At 49.0% G+C, this 16,602-nt stretch overlaps 1 protein-coding gene across 1 annotated transcript in view; it reads left to right on the top strand.

Annotated features, from left to right (window-relative positions):
• Window positions 1–1,449: 1,449 nt before the first annotated feature.
• UNC45B (unc-45 myosin chaperone B) overlaps window positions 1,450–16,602 on the top strand; it is a 28,466-nt gene continuing 13,313 nt past the window's right edge. Inside the window, exons 1-11 of the mRNA XM_054709240.1 lie at window positions 1,450–1,505; window positions 1,838–2,005; window positions 2,505–2,541; window positions 3,655–3,830; window positions 5,374–5,463; window positions 6,423–6,590; window positions 7,143–7,311; window positions 10,521–10,691; window positions 12,039–12,210; window positions 12,772–13,072; window positions 16,359–16,453. Coding sequence (XP_054565215.1) covers window positions 1,838–2,005; window positions 2,505–2,541; window positions 3,655–3,830; window positions 5,374–5,463; window positions 6,423–6,590; window positions 7,143–7,311; window positions 10,521–10,691; window positions 12,039–12,210; window positions 12,772–13,072; window positions 16,359–16,453 — 1,547 coding nt within the window. The 5' untranslated portion in view covers window positions 1,450–1,505. The remainder of the gene's footprint in view (window positions 1,506–1,837; window positions 2,006–2,504; window positions 2,542–3,654; window positions 3,831–5,373; window positions 5,464–6,422; window positions 6,591–7,142; window positions 7,312–10,520; window positions 10,692–12,038; window positions 12,211–12,771; window positions 13,073–16,358; window positions 16,454–16,602) is intronic.

The following is a 16,602-nucleotide window of genomic DNA, read 5'->3' as shown; positions in this document are numbered from 1 at the left end:
CTACTCCCTTCCTCTTATTATTATTTTTAAATTGATCAAATCAATTAATAATTGATGAGTACAAAAGCAGAAAATGTCTACAGTTCTCATTACTGTAAAGCAATAACAATAATAATGACAATGATAGCAATTGTTCTAAGTGCTTTACACATATAACTCTTAATCCTCACAACAACCTTTTTCTGCCCATATTATAGACTAGAGGCCCGGGACACAAAATTCGTGCACTGGTGGGGGGGGGGTGGGGGGGTCCCTCAGCCCGACCTGCGCCCTCTTGCAGTCTGGGAGCCCTTGGGGGATGTCCAACTGATGGGGATATCCACGGGGAGAGGGCCTAAGCTGTCAGTCAGACATCCTTAGCGCTGCCATGGAGGCGGGAGAAGCTCCTGCCACTGCCGCTGTGCTCGCCAGCCGTGAGCCAGGCTTCTGGCTGAGCAGCGCTCCCCTTGTGGGAGTGCACTAACCACCAGGGGGCAGCTCCTGCGTTGAGTGTCTGCCTCCTGGTGGTCAGTGCGTGTCATAGCGACTGGTTGTTCTGCCGTTCGGTGGATTTGCATATTAGCCTTTTATTATATAGGAGGATTGGGATGACATTGGTTAATACAATGATACAGGTTTCAGGTATGCAATTCTTTTTTTTTTTTTAATTTCTTTATTGATTAAGGTATCACATATTTGTCCTCATCCCCCCTCAGGTATGCAGTTCTACACTACGTCATCTGTATATATTGTATTGTGTGTTTACCACCCCAAGTCAAATCTCCTCCCATCACCACTTAACTCCTCTTTACCTTCTTCTACCTCCCCCACCTCCCCTTCCCTCCGAACACGCTTACGTTCAACAGAGTGAACAGGTCTGCTGGTCTTTCTGTAAAGCAAGGGCATTATCAACAAGTGAATGCCAGAGGGTAGGACAGTTGTGGACAAGCGGAACAGGGGAAGGAACTTTCCTCCCTTTCCTTCCCTCCTCCCTCCAGAGGGCATTTCTGGAAGCCTCCAGTTCCTCCGGGACCTGGGCAGCTGCCCTGTGCTTCCACGTCTGTCAGCCCCTCAGCTGTCACTCTGCTCCCAAAATAGCTGTGGTCGGGGGAGGGAGGGAGGAGAGGTTGTTTATTTGGGATGGAGGTGGAGAAGGGGCATCAGAGCTGTGCCTAGAGAAGCAGATCTGCTGGGGGGGTCCCCGTACCCTCTGGATTTTTCTCTCACTCTTTGGGGTATGAGTGCCTGAGCCCCTAGGACAGCCCCTGAGCAAGGTGCTGGGTTAGTCAGCACCCACCTCCACGTGGTACTGACTGTCCAGTCTGGGGCGGGGGAGGGCCCTGAGTATCAATGACAGGCTCCAGGGCCACCTGCCCCTGTGTCCAAATATGGTCTGGAGCCTCTGGCAGGGGCGATAAAGCCTCCTGGGAGGGGCGGACCGAGGCTGACTGGCTGGGGGTTCACCGCAGAACTCAGAGGAGCAGTGTCGCAGGAGAACAGACCCAGAGCATCGTCCTTGCGAGAAAGTGAGCCAGTCGGACTGTTCCCGGGACTGGGAGGGAGAGGGGGGCTGGCACGGACCTTTAGGGTCCGCAGTGAGAGCTCAGGCCTTTGTCGTGGTGGCTTCACCTGCCCAGCCGGGAGGGAGGCACAGGGATGCGGAGAGCCCTCTCCTCGCGGTCCATGCTCCAAGCAGAAGCTGTCATGTTCTTCTGGGCCATGGCCTCAGGGGTGCTGGGCCTAGGTCTCTTCCAGGCAGAATCCTCACCTTCCGTCCCGGTGGGAGGGGACCCCGGAGCTCCAGACCTCAAGCCCGGAGCCCAGCCCTGGGCCACACAGAGCCGCCCTTTCCCGACAGATGGCGGAGGCAGAAGCTGTGCAGCTGAAGGAGGAAGGGAACCGGCACTTCCAGCGCCAGGACTACAAGGCCGCGACCAAGAGCTACAGCCAGGCCCTGAAGCTGACCAAGGACAAGGCGCTGCTGGCCACGCTCTACCGGAACCGGGCGGCCTGCGGCCTGAAAACGGTGTGGAGCCGGGCGGGAGGCCGGGGACCGGAGGCCGGGGCCGGGGGCTGGGATGCAGGCATTGTCCATCCTCCATCCCCCCAGCCCTCTCACCTGGGCCCTTCAGGTTGGAGAGGGGCGCCTCTCACTGCTTTCCTAGACCTACCGCCGACCCACTCCTCTGGGAGACAGCAGTTCCCCCAGATCCAAACCGGCCAGGGGCTCCCCTTATGTTATTTTGTGGCATCTTAACCACAGCCGGGCGAGGCAGCAGCCAGCACTGTAGGTAAGAATCTCCAGGCTCAGAGGGTTCAGTAACTTGCCGAAGATTTCCCAGGGAGTTAGCAGCAGAGCCCCAATGCAAACCCCAGTTGGCCTGATGCCAAAGCTCACCCACTTTTCCACAACCAGCGAGGGTCCCTCCCCGAGGCCTCTGACAGCCCCCCCCTTCCCGTGGAGACCCTCTCAGACCCTCTGCATTGGGCCCACATTAACCAAGTCTCCTCCTTCTCTTTCTCAGGAGAGCTATGCTCAGGCAGCTTCAGATGCCTCCAGAGGTGAGCCACCCCCTTGGCCCTTGCCCCCCCCCCCCCCCCCCCCTGTTTTGTCTGAGAGGCTCTTGACACTCCAAGGAATTACAAATTGTGTGAACTTCATCGTGGGCCCTGTAGGCGGGGCTTCACATGTGCCATCCATGTCTAAGTCACATTTGTGCAAATGGAGTTGCACGTTAAATACAATACAAGTCACATTTGTGCAGTGGTTTCTTTGCTGAAGAGATGCTTTTGGAAATCTTTTTCATGGTGTGGCACACACACCCCGTTTGTTGGAAATTAGGGTATTGCCATGGGGGATCCCCAGAACCGGGTCCATCAGCCCAGCCCTCTGCCGTGGGAGCCGGGCTTCCTCTGGGGAAGAGGGAGGCCCTAGCCTGTGCCAGGAGCACTGGGAGAAATAAACATAAAAAAATAAACACAAGTCAACATTGGCTTACGCGCATGATCAAAATGGGAAGGCTTCTCTCGGCTGCAGGTCTGTGGTGGGTTTTGACCCGGTTACCATTCTTTGAGGGGAAACAGAGAGCCCGGAGTGAGTTCAGAAGGTCGGGGACCAGCTGGAGAGGGGTCTGGGAACATCCTGTGAACAGCAGTCAAGGGAAGGGGCAATATTTAGCTCAGAGAAGGCAACTCCCAGGTGGGACGGAACGCTGCCTTCAAACCCCCAAAAAGCAAATGCGGTCATGAGGAAGAGAGATTGGGTTTCATCTCGGGGTTTCCAGGGCTGCCTGTAGGACAAAAGGGCGAAGTTACAGAGAGAGAGATTTCAGGGAGGAAAAGGGAAGGGCTTGATGGCGGGGCTGCCGGGCTGCCTGGAGAAGGAGAAAGCCCCCCGCTGCTTGAGGGATGCGAGCACCAGTCGGATGAGGGGTGCTTGGCAGGGATCATCATGTAGCAGATTCTGGAGCATCAGGGGTTGGGCAAGATGACCCTCAAACTTCCTCCCAGCCTTGAAGCTATGATTTTTACTCTCTCCTTAACAAAGGGGAGCGTTGGGTCAATTGTCTATATGGGTAGGTAATCTCAAAGGAAGAGATTGAGGGCCATGGCAGGGGAGGAAAAAAGGCGGTCTGTAGCCCGGCCCCCTAAGGCCCTGCCTGTCACCCTCGCTAGCCATTGACATCAACTCCTCGGACATCAAGGCCCTGTACCGGCGATGCCAGGCCCTGGAGCGCCTGGGCAAGTTGGACCAGGCCTTCAAGGACGTGCAGCGCTGTGCCACCCTTGAGCCCCGGAACCAGAACTTCCAGGAGACCCTGAGGAGGCTCAATACTAGCATTCAGGAGAAGGTGAGCCCGACCTCCGCCCACAAGTCTTGGCTGCCTCCCCCCATCCCTGGCTGGGGCATGTTAGAGAAGCAGGACGTCAGGGCAAGGCTAGTCCTTGTGAACACGTGGCACAAGCGGGTACCTCAGAACAGCTGAACAGCTGCCCCATGTGTGAGTGACCAGAGATGCTAGGATGCTTGTTTAAGGGTTCGAGCCCGCACAACTAGAACATGGGTCTTTTACATTCCAGATGGAGGTTTTGGTGGTGGTGGTGGTTGTTTTTAAATTGCATCAGTATAACTGCAACTCTTCCCCTATTTCTAGGAGGATAAAGGCAGCATGAGATACCTGGGAATGGGGGAGGGGGTAATTGGTGGCAGATAGAGTAGAGTCAGGAGCCAATAGGAATAGGACATCTTTTCTAGGAAGATGGAGTGCAGTGAGGAGAACTTGCACCAGAGATGAGAGCTCCTGCACCCTAGTCCTGCCTTAGCTACCAATTTTCTTTCTTTCTTTTTTTTTTAATATATATATTTTATTGATTTTTTACAGAGAGGAAGGGAAAGGGATAGAGAGTTAGAAACATTGATGAGAGAGACACCGATTCAGCTGCCTCCTGCACACCTCCTACTGGGGTTGTGCCTGCAACCAAGGTACATGCCCTTGACCGGAATCGACCCTGGAACCTTTCAGTCCGCAGGCTGACGCTCTATCCACTGAGCCAAACCGGTTAGGGCCTTAGCTACCAATTTTCTGAGGGACCTCTTGGGGTGTCAGTTTCTCCTCTGTAGGACCAGGAGGGTAACGAATCACTCAGCTCCCGGCTCCCGGACTCAGTAACTCCTATGTGCCTGGGGCAACCCCATGGTGGGACCCCGTGGTGGGTCCACTGTCCAGAGTGTAGACTCAGAGCTCAGGGAATACGAACTAAGGAGTGATCAAAGAAAAGGCCGTGCGTGGGAGACCCTCCCCGCCCTGAAGGCCAGGATGGAAATAGAAGGGAGTGTGGACCAGCACAACCACGTAGTGGGAGGTACAGAAGGAGCTGGTGAGATGGGGAAGATGATCAGTTTGGGCATTTTATGAAAGCCTCAGAGCACTGGGGTTGGGGTTGGGATTGTGAGAGATGAGGCATCTAAACATAATGGTTTCCATTACTTGAGGAGCCACTCCAAAACTGCTTCAGGTTTCTGATCCTGGAGGCATATTTCTGTTTTAGCCCATCTTGAAATGTCTAATAGCTCACCGTTTACCAGACTCCAAAATTGGGGTGATGATCCCTTGCCTTCCAAGATGTGTGATGACCACATGGGATAGTGGATGTAACTGGATTGTGAGCTTTGTGGGGCAAAGACTTGCTTTTGTTCACCATTTTCTCCCTAGCATCTGAGCACCTGCAACAGCATCTGGCACGTAGTAGTTGTTCAGTAAATGTTGGCTGAATGAATGAATAAATGAATGAATGACAGTGTGGGGGCCCCAGAGTAGATACCCTAATAGTCACTGAGAGGAACTTCACATGGAGCGGACTGAAATATGGACCTCTGCCTGTTTCCTTCCTCAGCTGCACGTGCAGTTCTCCACAGACTCGAGGGTACAGAATATGTTTGATATCCTCCTGGACGAAAAGAGTGAAGCTGATAGGCTGGAGAAGGTGAGCTCTGGCCTTGTTTAATTAATTTAACACTTCTCTTCCTTTTTAAAGTCCTTATCCATAAGCAGAAATGTTTAATTAATTATTTATTTGTTTACTAGAGGCCTGGTGCACGAAATTCTTATGCGGGTAGGGTCCCTAGGCCTGGCCAGCAACCAGGGCCGATCAATCAGGGCCTTCCTTCCCCCAGCTGCTGGCTGCCAGCTGCTGGCAGGGGCCTTCCTGCATTCCACGCTGCCCCCTGGTGGTCAGTGCACGTCATAGCGAGCGGTCGAACTCCTGGTTGGTTGAACTCCTGGGGACACAATTTTCATATTAGCCTTTTATTATATAGGATTTATTTATTTATTTATTTGTTTATTTATTTATTTATTTATTTATTTTTGTTAATCCTCACCTGAGGATATTTTTCCATTGATTTTTAGAGTTGAAGGAAGAGGGAGAGACACACAGAGAGAAACATGGATGTGAGAGAGACACATTGATTGGTTGCCTCCCATATGTGTCCTGACCAGGGCTGGGGATCGAGCCTGTAACCGAGGCATGTGCCCTTGACTGGAACTGAACCCAGGACTCTACAGTCCACAGGCTGAAACTCTATCCACTGAGCCAAACTGGCTAGGGTTACACAGTTTTATTTTAACATTAGTGCAATCAGAGTTGAATCTATGATTCTGATTCTGCTAAGCATTTTTTTTCACAAGTTGCTTGGTAGTCTTTTTATTTATGTCTTTCATAATTGTAATACATTTTATCAACTTGGTCTTTATGCACATTACTGTGTCTTTCTTTTGAATTATATTCGTGGGCTATGTTTCCAGGAGTAAGATTATAGGGAGGAAGAATAGAAAGATGTTTTGAAGACCCAGTTCTTGAGCCAGACCCTGCATTTGGCCCAGGGCCGAGGCCTCCGCAGCCACACCTTCCTCCTGACCATCACGTCCTCGTCCCTCTTTCAGGCTGCCAACAACCTCATCGTACTGGGCCGTGAAGAAGCAGGGGCTGAAAGGATCTTCCAGAACAACGGCGTGGCCCTGCTCCTGCAGCTCATGGACACGAAGAGGCCTGAGCTGGTGCTGGCTGCCGTGCGGACCCTGTCGGGCATGTGCAGTGGCCACCGAGCGAGGGTGAGGGCCTGGGCGTGGGCCTGGTCTGGGTGCTTGGCATGAATGGCTGCCCGGCCAAGGACCTGGAAGGATGACATGTGGGCAGGGTGTGGCTGGCATAAATGGACCCTGATACGAAATCTGAAGTGTCCCCTCCAACTTTGGTTGTATGGACCCAAGTTCAACAGAGACCGCTCCTCTGTTTTTCCTCAGAGCTGGAAACGGGTCTATGTGAACATAAGGCTATTGAAAGTCATCTGTGAGGAAGAGCTGAATGCAAAGGCTATGACAGTTTACACTTTTTCATGCTACATCTTCAAAATCCAGTGTATAATTTACACTCACAGCACCTCTCTCTCAATGTGAACGGCCCCAGTACACGTGCTCAATGACTCCAGGTGGCTCTGAACCTCTGGAAAGGGCCATGGCTTGTGTCAAGGGCATTCCCAGACCATGGGCCAGGAGGCATGGGCTTATTTCCCTACTGCATGGGGTGGTTACCTCCCACTCCCTAACCTGCACGGTAGCTGGAAGGGAGGGACCCACGACTGACTGTGGTTTGCTGGGGTCTAGGCCACGGTGCTTCTCCACGCAGTCCGGATAGACCGAATCTGCAGCCTCATGGCGGTGGAGAATGAGGAGATGTCTCTGGCCGTCTGCAACCTGCTCCAGGCCATCATTGACTCTCTGTCTGGGCAGGACAAGCGGGAGCATCAAGGGAAGGAGGAGGCCCTGGTTCTAGGTAGGAGACAGTCTTCAGTTTTGGTTCCGGAGGTTGGGGGCAAGGGAGAGTCTGTTACCACCTCAGACTGGGAATTTCCTGTGTGTGGAGGTTGTCTGGTGTTATTGTCATACTTTTTTCTGATGATAAAAGTAACCGATGCAGAGCAGCATTATGGTCAATAACTTAAAGGTAGAAGCAAATAGAGTGTCCATCGACAGATGAGTGGATAAACAACAACAACAACAACAACAAAAATATATATATACACACACAATGGAATATTTACTCAGCTTTAAAAAGGAAGGAAATTGTGACACATGATACAACATGGATGAACCTTGTGGACATTATGCTAAGTAACATAAGCCAGTCTCAAAAAGACAAATTTGGTATGATTCCATATAGATGCAAGCTTCTGAAATTGTCATACTCTTAGAACAGAAAGTAGAATGGTGTAGGCAGGGATGGGGTAGGGGGAAATGAGCAGTTATTTAATGGGTATAGAGTTTCAGTTTTGCAAGATGAAAAAGTTTGGGGGATGGATGGTGGTGATGGTACACATCAATGTAAATGTACTTAATGCCACGGAACTCTGTGCTTAAAAATGATTAAAATGATGTTCATTTTATATATACTTTACCACAATTTTAAAAAGTAACAGAGACTCATTGGAGAAATTTGGAAAAATTTAGAAATATATAAACATGAAAAAAAAAAAAACACCTCACATGTAATTACCCCTCCTGATAACCATTTTTTCTATCCATCCATATAAATATCTATTTGACAAAATTGGAATTTGGCTATGGATGGTTTTGTGTTTTTTCTTCACTGAACATTATGTTAGTATGGCATACCATTTAATATCCTTTAAAAGGGTTCCTTTTGACTTTAATCATTTTATCATATTAATTTTACATTTGTTTCATCCCTACATACATGCACATATAGAGTCCTGCTTCTTCCTGCACATCCAGGTCCTAGGCATCATTTTAGAAGTCCCCCCCCTGCCTGGGAGGGTCACAGAAGCAGGTTCACTCAAAGGGAACATGATTTTAGATAATTTCATTATACTTAATTGTATGGATGCATCATGATTCGTCAGGCAGCTTTATATTATTGGAGATTTCAATGGTTTCTAATTGCATGCTTGTGAAACACGTCAGCAGCCATTCTTTACATAAATATATATTTGCACTTGTAATTATTTTCTTGGAACAGGTTCTGAGAAATGGGAGTACTAGGTCAAAGGCTATGAACATAACGGATGTTCTTTCTCCATCTTACTTTCAAGTTTCCTCTGAGAGGGTACATCCTCTTGTACTCTTACCAAGTGACGATAAGCGTTCCAACCTCAAATCATTCTCACCAGATTTGAATGCGATCATTCTTAAATAGATTCTCCTTTTCAGCAGGCAAAAGTGATCTAGTGTGGTTAATCATTTTCTTTATCTTTATTAGCCATTTGGATGCCTTTGTCTTTGAGTGGTTGGTTCACACTGTTACTTATTTTTTTCTACTGGAATATCAGTGCTTTCTTATTGATTCCTAAGAGCTCTTTGTATATTAATACTATTGACTTTTGGAGTCCTGGATTCTTGATATGGTTCGGACTTACTATTGTGATGGTCAGCAAGTCAGGTTCCTTTTTGCACTAGAATCACTGGAAGGTCCAAATGGGCCTCGTATGGGTGGTGGTTCCCTGGAGATGCTGGCCAGGGCACCGTGGTTTTACTCCTTGTGGCCTCGCTAGTGGGCAGCTTGGATTTTTTAAAAAAATATACTAGTATTTTTATTGACTTCAGAGAGGAAGGAAGAGGGAGGGAGAGACAGAAACATCCATGATGAGAGAGAAGCATGGTGGATTGGCTGCCTCCTGCAAGTCCCCCACTGGGAATTGAGCCCACAACCCGGGCATGTGCCCTCGACCGGAACAGAACCCAGGACCCTTCAGTTCGCAGGCCGACGATCTATCCACTGAGCCAAACCGGCTAGGGCACTTGGATTTTTTTTAAAAAAAGTATTTTTATTGATTTCAGGGAGAAGGGAGAGGGAGCGAGAGATAGAAACATCAATGATGAGAGAATCATCGATTGGCTGCCTCTAGCACGCCCCCTACTGGGGATCCAGCCTGCAACCCGGGCATGTACCCTGACCGGAATCGAACGGTGACCTCTTGGTTCATAGGTCGAGACTCAACCACTGAGCCATGCCAGCCGGGCCAGCTTGGATTTTTATGTAACATGGCAGCTGGATCCTAAGTGGACAAGCCCTAGTGTGCAAGTGCTTTTTAAGCCCCTGGGTGTGCTGTCAGTCACATGATCAGCCCAGGCCCAGTGTGGGAGGGGACTCCCCAAGAGCATGAATAATGACAGGTGCAGTTTATTGGGGGACACAACTTCCTTGCGAGGCAGTGAGCTATTAGCTATCTGCTAAAATATTTTATATATTTTATATATTGATTTATACCCATCTCAGGTCCCAATTTTGCTCTCCGCGGCCTTACAGAGTAAGTCTGTTATCTCACCCTCGTAACAAACCTCTCTCTGAAAACGGGCTATCATGTCCACCTACATCTTTCCTTCTCTAGCCAGATAGCCTCATTCCTTCATCATTTATTTACGTGACACGGTTTGGAAAGCCTTCCTCCCTGCCTGCCCGCCTGCCTGTCTGCCTGCCTTTGGGCTCCAACCTAGAATGAGAACAAAAGTCTCCAAGTCTCAGAGAGGTCAGACAGGGCAAAGCAGGAAAAGGCATTTGCCTTTTGAGATTCCCAGTGGGCAGGGAGGACCGGGCACCCCAGACAGAGGCTTGCATTCAGGCGCCCGGCCTGCCCGAATCTGTGCGGAGTAAGATGTCTGTAAGGAGTACAAATTTCCTTTCTGGAAAAACGTTTTATTAAGTCAGTTCATTAAAAACTACACAAAACATCCCTGGATCCCTGCCAGTCATGACCTGGAAGGAAGAGCTAGCTGTTCAAGGGTGGAATGGGCTGTAATAGAAGTCAACGCTCAGAATGGCTGGAGGACCCCCAAGTGTTGTCTAGGGATTTCCCTCCTTTTGGGGGGTTGAGATGGACAATACTATACTCCCCTGGGAAATTCCAATATCCAGGAAGCAGTAGATTTGATATTTCCAGAGTCCTTCTAGAAGCCTCTTCCATTCCTGGTCCTAAATACCTGAGGCTCCCTGGTCCTCTCTCTTTATCCTTGTTCTCTCCTCCTCAGACACCAAGAAGGACCTGAAGCAGATCACCAGTCACCTGCTCGACATGCTGGTCAGTAAGAAGGTGTCCGGCCAGGGCAGGGACCAGGCCCTGAACCTGCTCAATAAGAACGTCCCCCGGAAAGACCTCTCTGTTCACGACAACTCACGCACCATCTACGTGGTGGACAACGGTGAGGAGGTGGGCGGGTCTGGGCTCACTCCAGCATTCCCCGTGGGCACCAGGGTCCCTTTCCCTGGGCAGAAAGTGGAAGAAGTCTTCAATCCCAATGGAAAAGCCAGGAAAAATCATCAGCATGTTAGGATCCACTAGCGGGCTGGTGAAGGTAGAGGTCAAGTCTCTGAATTACGGGCCTGGCCATACCCAGGAAATGTCTAAATGCACCCAAAAACATCTTATCTGGGTGAAGTTTCCCAACAAATGGGGGTAAGTGTTCAAGGACAAACAGGATTCCACCAACCACAGGGTCACGCCCCCGAAGTCTCGTGGTTGGCAAGGCCTTCTAGAAGGGAGAGAGGGCATCACCTGCACGTTATATCAAGCCCAGGAAGAATGTTCTAGCACAGTGGTTCTCAACCTTTCTAATGCCGCGACCCTTTTTAAAAAATATATATTTTTATTGATTTTTTTACAGAGAGGAAGGGAGAGGGATAGAGAGCTAGAAACATCGATGAGAGAGAAACATCGACCGGCTGCCTCCTGCACACCCCCTACTGGGGATGTGCCCGCAACCAAGGTACATGCCCTTGACAGGAATCGAACCTGGGAACTTTCAGTCCACAGGCTGACGCTCTATCCACTGAGCCAAACCAGTTTCGGCAAATGCCACGACCCTTTAATACAGTTCCTCAGGTTGTGGTGATCCCCAACCATAAAATTATTTTCGTTGCTACTTCATAACTAATTTTGCTACTGTTATGAATCATAATGTAAATATCTGTGTTTTCCGATGGTCTTAGGCGACCCTGCTACCAGTTCTCAACCTGTGAGAACCTGTCGCGACCCACAGGTTGAGAACCGCTGCTGTAGAGCCTAAGACCATCGGAAAACACAGATATTTACATTATGATTCATTAACAGTAGCAAAATTAAAGGCTCAAGTCAGCTTTACCAGCTTGAAATTCGTTCTGCTTTGATATTGCTGTTCCCTTGTTTGGTTTTCACAGATCTCCGCAAAGTGCACCTTAATGAATTACTCTAGTGCTTAAGCCTCACCCCCAACACTTCGGCCCCAGTCCTGGTCTTCTCTGCGTATATTACAAAGGCTGAGCACCAACAGCAGACCTCTTCCCTCTGCACCAGGATCTAGGCCCAACCACACGGTTTATGGTGTAGGATGGGTGGGGAGCCATAGTATTGTTCTAGGCATCAAAATGAATAGCACTTGTGTAAAAATGACGTGGACTTAAATTCCTGGCGCGCTAATGAAAAGCTGCAATGTTGAGGTTGTATGTTTTACAAACTGGGCTGGACAGAGCCCAGCAGGGGTCTTACACTTGCCGCTGCCATCGTCCTGCAGGCCTCAGGAAGATCCTGAAGGTGGTGGGGCAGGTTCCAGATCTGCCGTCCTGCCTGCCCTTGACCGACAACACCCGCATGCTGGCCTCTATCCTCATCAACAAGCTCTATGACGACCTGCGCTGCGATCCTGAACGCGATCACTTCCGCAAGATCTGTGAGGAGTACATCACGTGAGTTTCCTGGAGGCCTCATGGGTCGGCCTCTGTATTAGCAATCAATAGCCGTGTAACAAATTACCCCTAAACTTAGCAGCTTAAAACAATAATAATCAACCATTTATTATAAAAAGACAGCAATTTGGGAATGGCTCGCTGGGTGGTTCTGGCTTTGGGTTCTCTTGGCCTGGGCTGCAGTCATCTGAAGGCTTGACTGAGGCTGGAAGATCTGCTTCCAAGATGGTGCCCTCACACGGCTGGCACATTGGTGCTGGCTGTTGATGGGAGGTCTCTATTCTTCCCTGGGTGAACATCTTCCTTCATGTCAATCCCCATCTCAGAGTGTGCTTCTTGGGGAACACAACTCCTGACACATCTGTTATGTCACGTATCCTCATCATAAGTCTGTGAAGCAGTAGTACTATCCTTAGTTTCCAGCTCAAGAAGCTGAGACTCAGAGAGGTTCAGTGAATTGCCCAAGGTCACACAGCATATGCGTGGTGAATCCAGGATGCAAATCCAACTCTGTCTGCCCCCAAATCTCACACTTCCTACCACCCTCGCCTTCTCTTTTAGGGGCAAGTTTGACCCCCAGAACATGGACAAGAACCTGATTGCCATCCAGACAGTGTCGGGAGTCCTGCAAGGCCCCTTTGACCTGGGCAATCAGCTGCTGGGGCTGAAAGGTGTGATGGAGATGATGGTAGCGCTGTGTGGCTCGGATCGTGAGGTAGACCAGCTGGTGGCCGTGGAGGCCCTCATCCATGCCTCTACCAAGCTCAGCCGCGCCACGTTCATCATCACCAATGGCGTGTCACTGCTCAAGCAGATCTACAAGACCACCAAAAACGAGAAGATCAAGATCCGCACACTGGTGGTAAGTGGGCTCGGTACCCGACACCATGCTGGGCACCAGGGACATCAGGATGAATGAGGCTGAGCCCCTGTCCTGGAGGAGGTCACCATCTGAGGGCATCAGGGGGCCCTGCCGAGCAGTGTGATAGGGAGGAGGCTATGAGAACATAAATTTAGAATGGCGGACCTACTTTTAACCTCCGACACCTCTGTGCTTTCTTTTTCCTTTTTACCTTTTCTACCTCCCCACACCCTCCTTCCTCTCTGGTAATCACTATATTGTTGTTTGTCTATGAGTTGTGGATTTTTTTTTATTTTTTTTAAGAGAGATCATTTTATTTATTTATTTTTTTTAATGAATCTTTATTGTTCAGATTACAATTGTTTCTCCTTTTTCCCCACATATCTCCCCACCACCCAGTTCCTACCCCCCCTCCTCCCTTACCTCCCCCCGCGCTGTCCTTCTCCATAGGTGTATGATTTTTGTCCAGTCTCTTCCCATACTCCCCACACAGACACCCCTTTCCCCCTGAGAATTATCAATCCACTCCCATTCTATGCCTCTGATTCTATTAAGTTCACCAGTTTATTCTGTTCCTCAGATTTTTAATTCACTTGACTTTTAGATTCACTTGTTGATAGATATGTATTTGTTGTTCATAATTTTTATCTTTCTTCTTCTTTTTCCTCTTTTTAAAGAATACCTTTCAGCATTTCATATAATGCTGGTTTGGTGGTGATGAACTCCTTTAGCTTTTTCTTATCTGTGAAGCTCTTTATCTGCCCTTCAATTCTGAATGATAACTTTGCTGGGTAGAGTAGTCTTGGTTGTAGGTTCCTGCTATTCATCACTTTGAATATTTCTTGCCACTCCCATCTGGCCTGCATGGTTTCTGTTGAGAAATTAGCTGATAATCGTATGGGAGCTCCCTTGTAGGTAACTAACTGTTTTTCTCTTGCTGCTCGTAAGATTCTCTCTTTGTCTTTTGCTCTTGGCATTTTAATTATGATGTGTCTTGGTGTGGTCCTCTTTGGATCCCTTTTGTTTGGGGTTCTGTGCGCTTCCTGGACTCGTAAGTCTATTTCTTTCATCAGGTGGGGGAAGTTTTCGTTCATTATTTCTTCAAATAGGTTTTCAGCATCTTGCTCTCTCTCTTCTTCTGGTACCCCCATAATTCTGATGTTGGTTCGCTTGAAGTTGTCCCAGAGACTTACACTATCTTCAACTTTCTGAATTCTCTTCTCTTCATGCTTCTCTGGAGGAGTGTCCTTGGCCTCTTTGTATTCCAAATCTTTGAGTTGATTCTTGCAATCCTCTAGTCTGCTTTTGGGTCTCTGTATAATATTTTTTATCTCAGTCAGTGTATGTTTAATTTCTAGTTGGTCCTTTTTCATATCCTCAAGGGTCTCATTGAATTTATCGGCCTTTTCCATGAAATTCTTGAAAAACCTTATAACCGTGGTTTTGAACTCTATGTCCAGTCGCTTATTCTCCTCCATTTCTTTGGTTTGTGATCTGTTTCCTTGCCTTCTCATATTCTCTGCTTCCCTGAGTTGGTAGGGTAGTTTTGTCTACTAGGTGTCCTATTGGTTCAACGGGTCAGCCTCCCAGTTACTTGAGGTGGACACTCTTAGTGTACCCTTGTGTACTGTGTGTTCCCCAGCAGGAGCTACAACAAGGGCTAGTTTTCTCCTCCTTTGCTTGGGTGGTTTTGGAGCAGTCTGGAGCTGTAGTTGGTTAAGCTGCTCCAGAACAGGCCATTTATATGCAAAAGCCGCTGTGTGGAGCCTGGACGGGTTTGTAGAATGTGCGGGGCGGGGCCTCAGGGCGGGGCGGGGTCTCAGGGCGTCACTAGGCTGGGGCGTGGCCAACGGCAATGGCTGCCATCAGCCGTCTCTGCCTTTCCACGTTTCCAAGTCCCTGCGCCCCCGCGCTCCAGCGCAGTAAACAATGATTGCTGGGCGCACCTCTGCAAAAAAGTCACTCTCACTTTCCGACCCGATGGCCGAGAGTCCAGCTTCTCCCCGTAGGTGTCTGGGTCCCCCGAGTGTCCCCAGAAACTGGATTTCAGAGTGATCGGGAGCTTGTCTCCCTGCGGGTTGAAGAAAAGCCACGCACCCAGCCGCCCGCCGCCGGCCCGATTCGCGTGCCTCCGTACCTCAGCTTTTCAGCGATTGTGCTCCTTTCTCTTCTCAGCTGTAAATCTTCCACTGAGCCAGCTTTCCCGTGGTTCTGGGTGGTAGACGTTTTTGTCTTTTAGTTGTGTTTTTGAAATTGTTGTGTGAGGCAGCAGATTAGTTGTTTAACTATGCCGCCATCTTGGTTCCTCCTCTCAAGCGGATTTTTTTTTCTTAATCCCTTCATCTTTTTCACCTCCTCCATGCTTCTGAAAGGCACGAACACTGATGAGTTTTATCCAGCAAATATTTTTAGAGCCAACTCCAGAAAGTCAGTTTATTTGATTAATCGGTTTCTATACGGCACAGACAAACCTGCTTTATTTCTTCCATCTTCATTTTACAGAAATTATTTTCATTGATCTTTTCCTCGTGAACAAGTATAGTGAGGATTTGCTTCATTTATCTTCTTTTGTTTGTATCAATTTAGAAAAAAAGAATTTTAGCTTCTGGCACTGTGAGTTTTCTCTTAGAGAAGACTTTTTTTTTTTTTTTCTAAAATAAATCCAAATTTCCTGAGCAAAATTCTGCACATCTGAATTTGTTACTCATAAGATAGGATTTCTCTGCCGGTTTCTGTGCTCTGACAAGTCTCACCACTGCAATTTCAGACAGTAGTAGTATTATCTTGTGCTGATTTTTCAAAATGGCATTCAAAACATCTGTGGGGTCAAATGGTGGAGGAAAAGGGTCAGGGTAAAAACCTCCAGCTTGCCTGGCTGGGGTAGCTCAGTGGTTGAGCATCAACCCATGAACCAGGAGATCAGGGTTCAATTCCTGGTCAGGGCACATGCCCGGGTTGTGGGCTTGATCCCCAGTAGGGGGTGCGTAGGAGGCAGCCAATCAATGATTTTCTCTTATCATTGATGTTTCTCTCCCTCTCCCTTCCTCTCTCTAAAATCAATCAATCAATTGTATATATATACCTCCAGCTTTTTCCTTCTTTCACCTGGATGCCTCAGGGAAGGCATCTCAGAAGAGGTGACACCTGAGCTGAGTTTTGTAGTATGAACAGAGGTTTATCCAGGCAAAGAAAAAGGGGCAAAGTGGGGACCTGTTTGAGCAGGGCATTGTCCCCAGCTTTGTTGCCTCTGGTCCTCCAGATGTCTGCTGTCTCCCCTCCCCCGCAGGGACTCTGTAAGCTCGGCTCTGCAGGTGGCACAGACTACGGGCTCAGGCAGTTTGCCGAAGGGTCCACGGAGAAGCTGGCCAAACAGTGTCGCAAGTAAGGGGGTCCTATTTTCCCCAGGCCTGCCCTCTCCTCCCCGGGGGGGGGGGGTGCCCTAGTGTCCACCAGATTGGGAAAGGCCCCCACCTGCTACCCACTGCCCTGAAGTGGCTTCACCGCCCTGACCTGAGTCTTGGTGCCCTTCC

The sequence above is a fragment of the Eptesicus fuscus genome, chromosome 20 (assembly GCF_027574615.1).
Source record: "Eptesicus fuscus isolate TK198812 chromosome 20, DD_ASM_mEF_20220401, whole genome shotgun sequence".
Classification (NCBI taxonomy): domain Eukaryota; kingdom Metazoa; phylum Chordata; class Mammalia; order Chiroptera; family Vespertilionidae; genus Eptesicus; species Eptesicus fuscus.
This window is presented reverse-complemented; position numbering and strand designations above follow the sequence as displayed.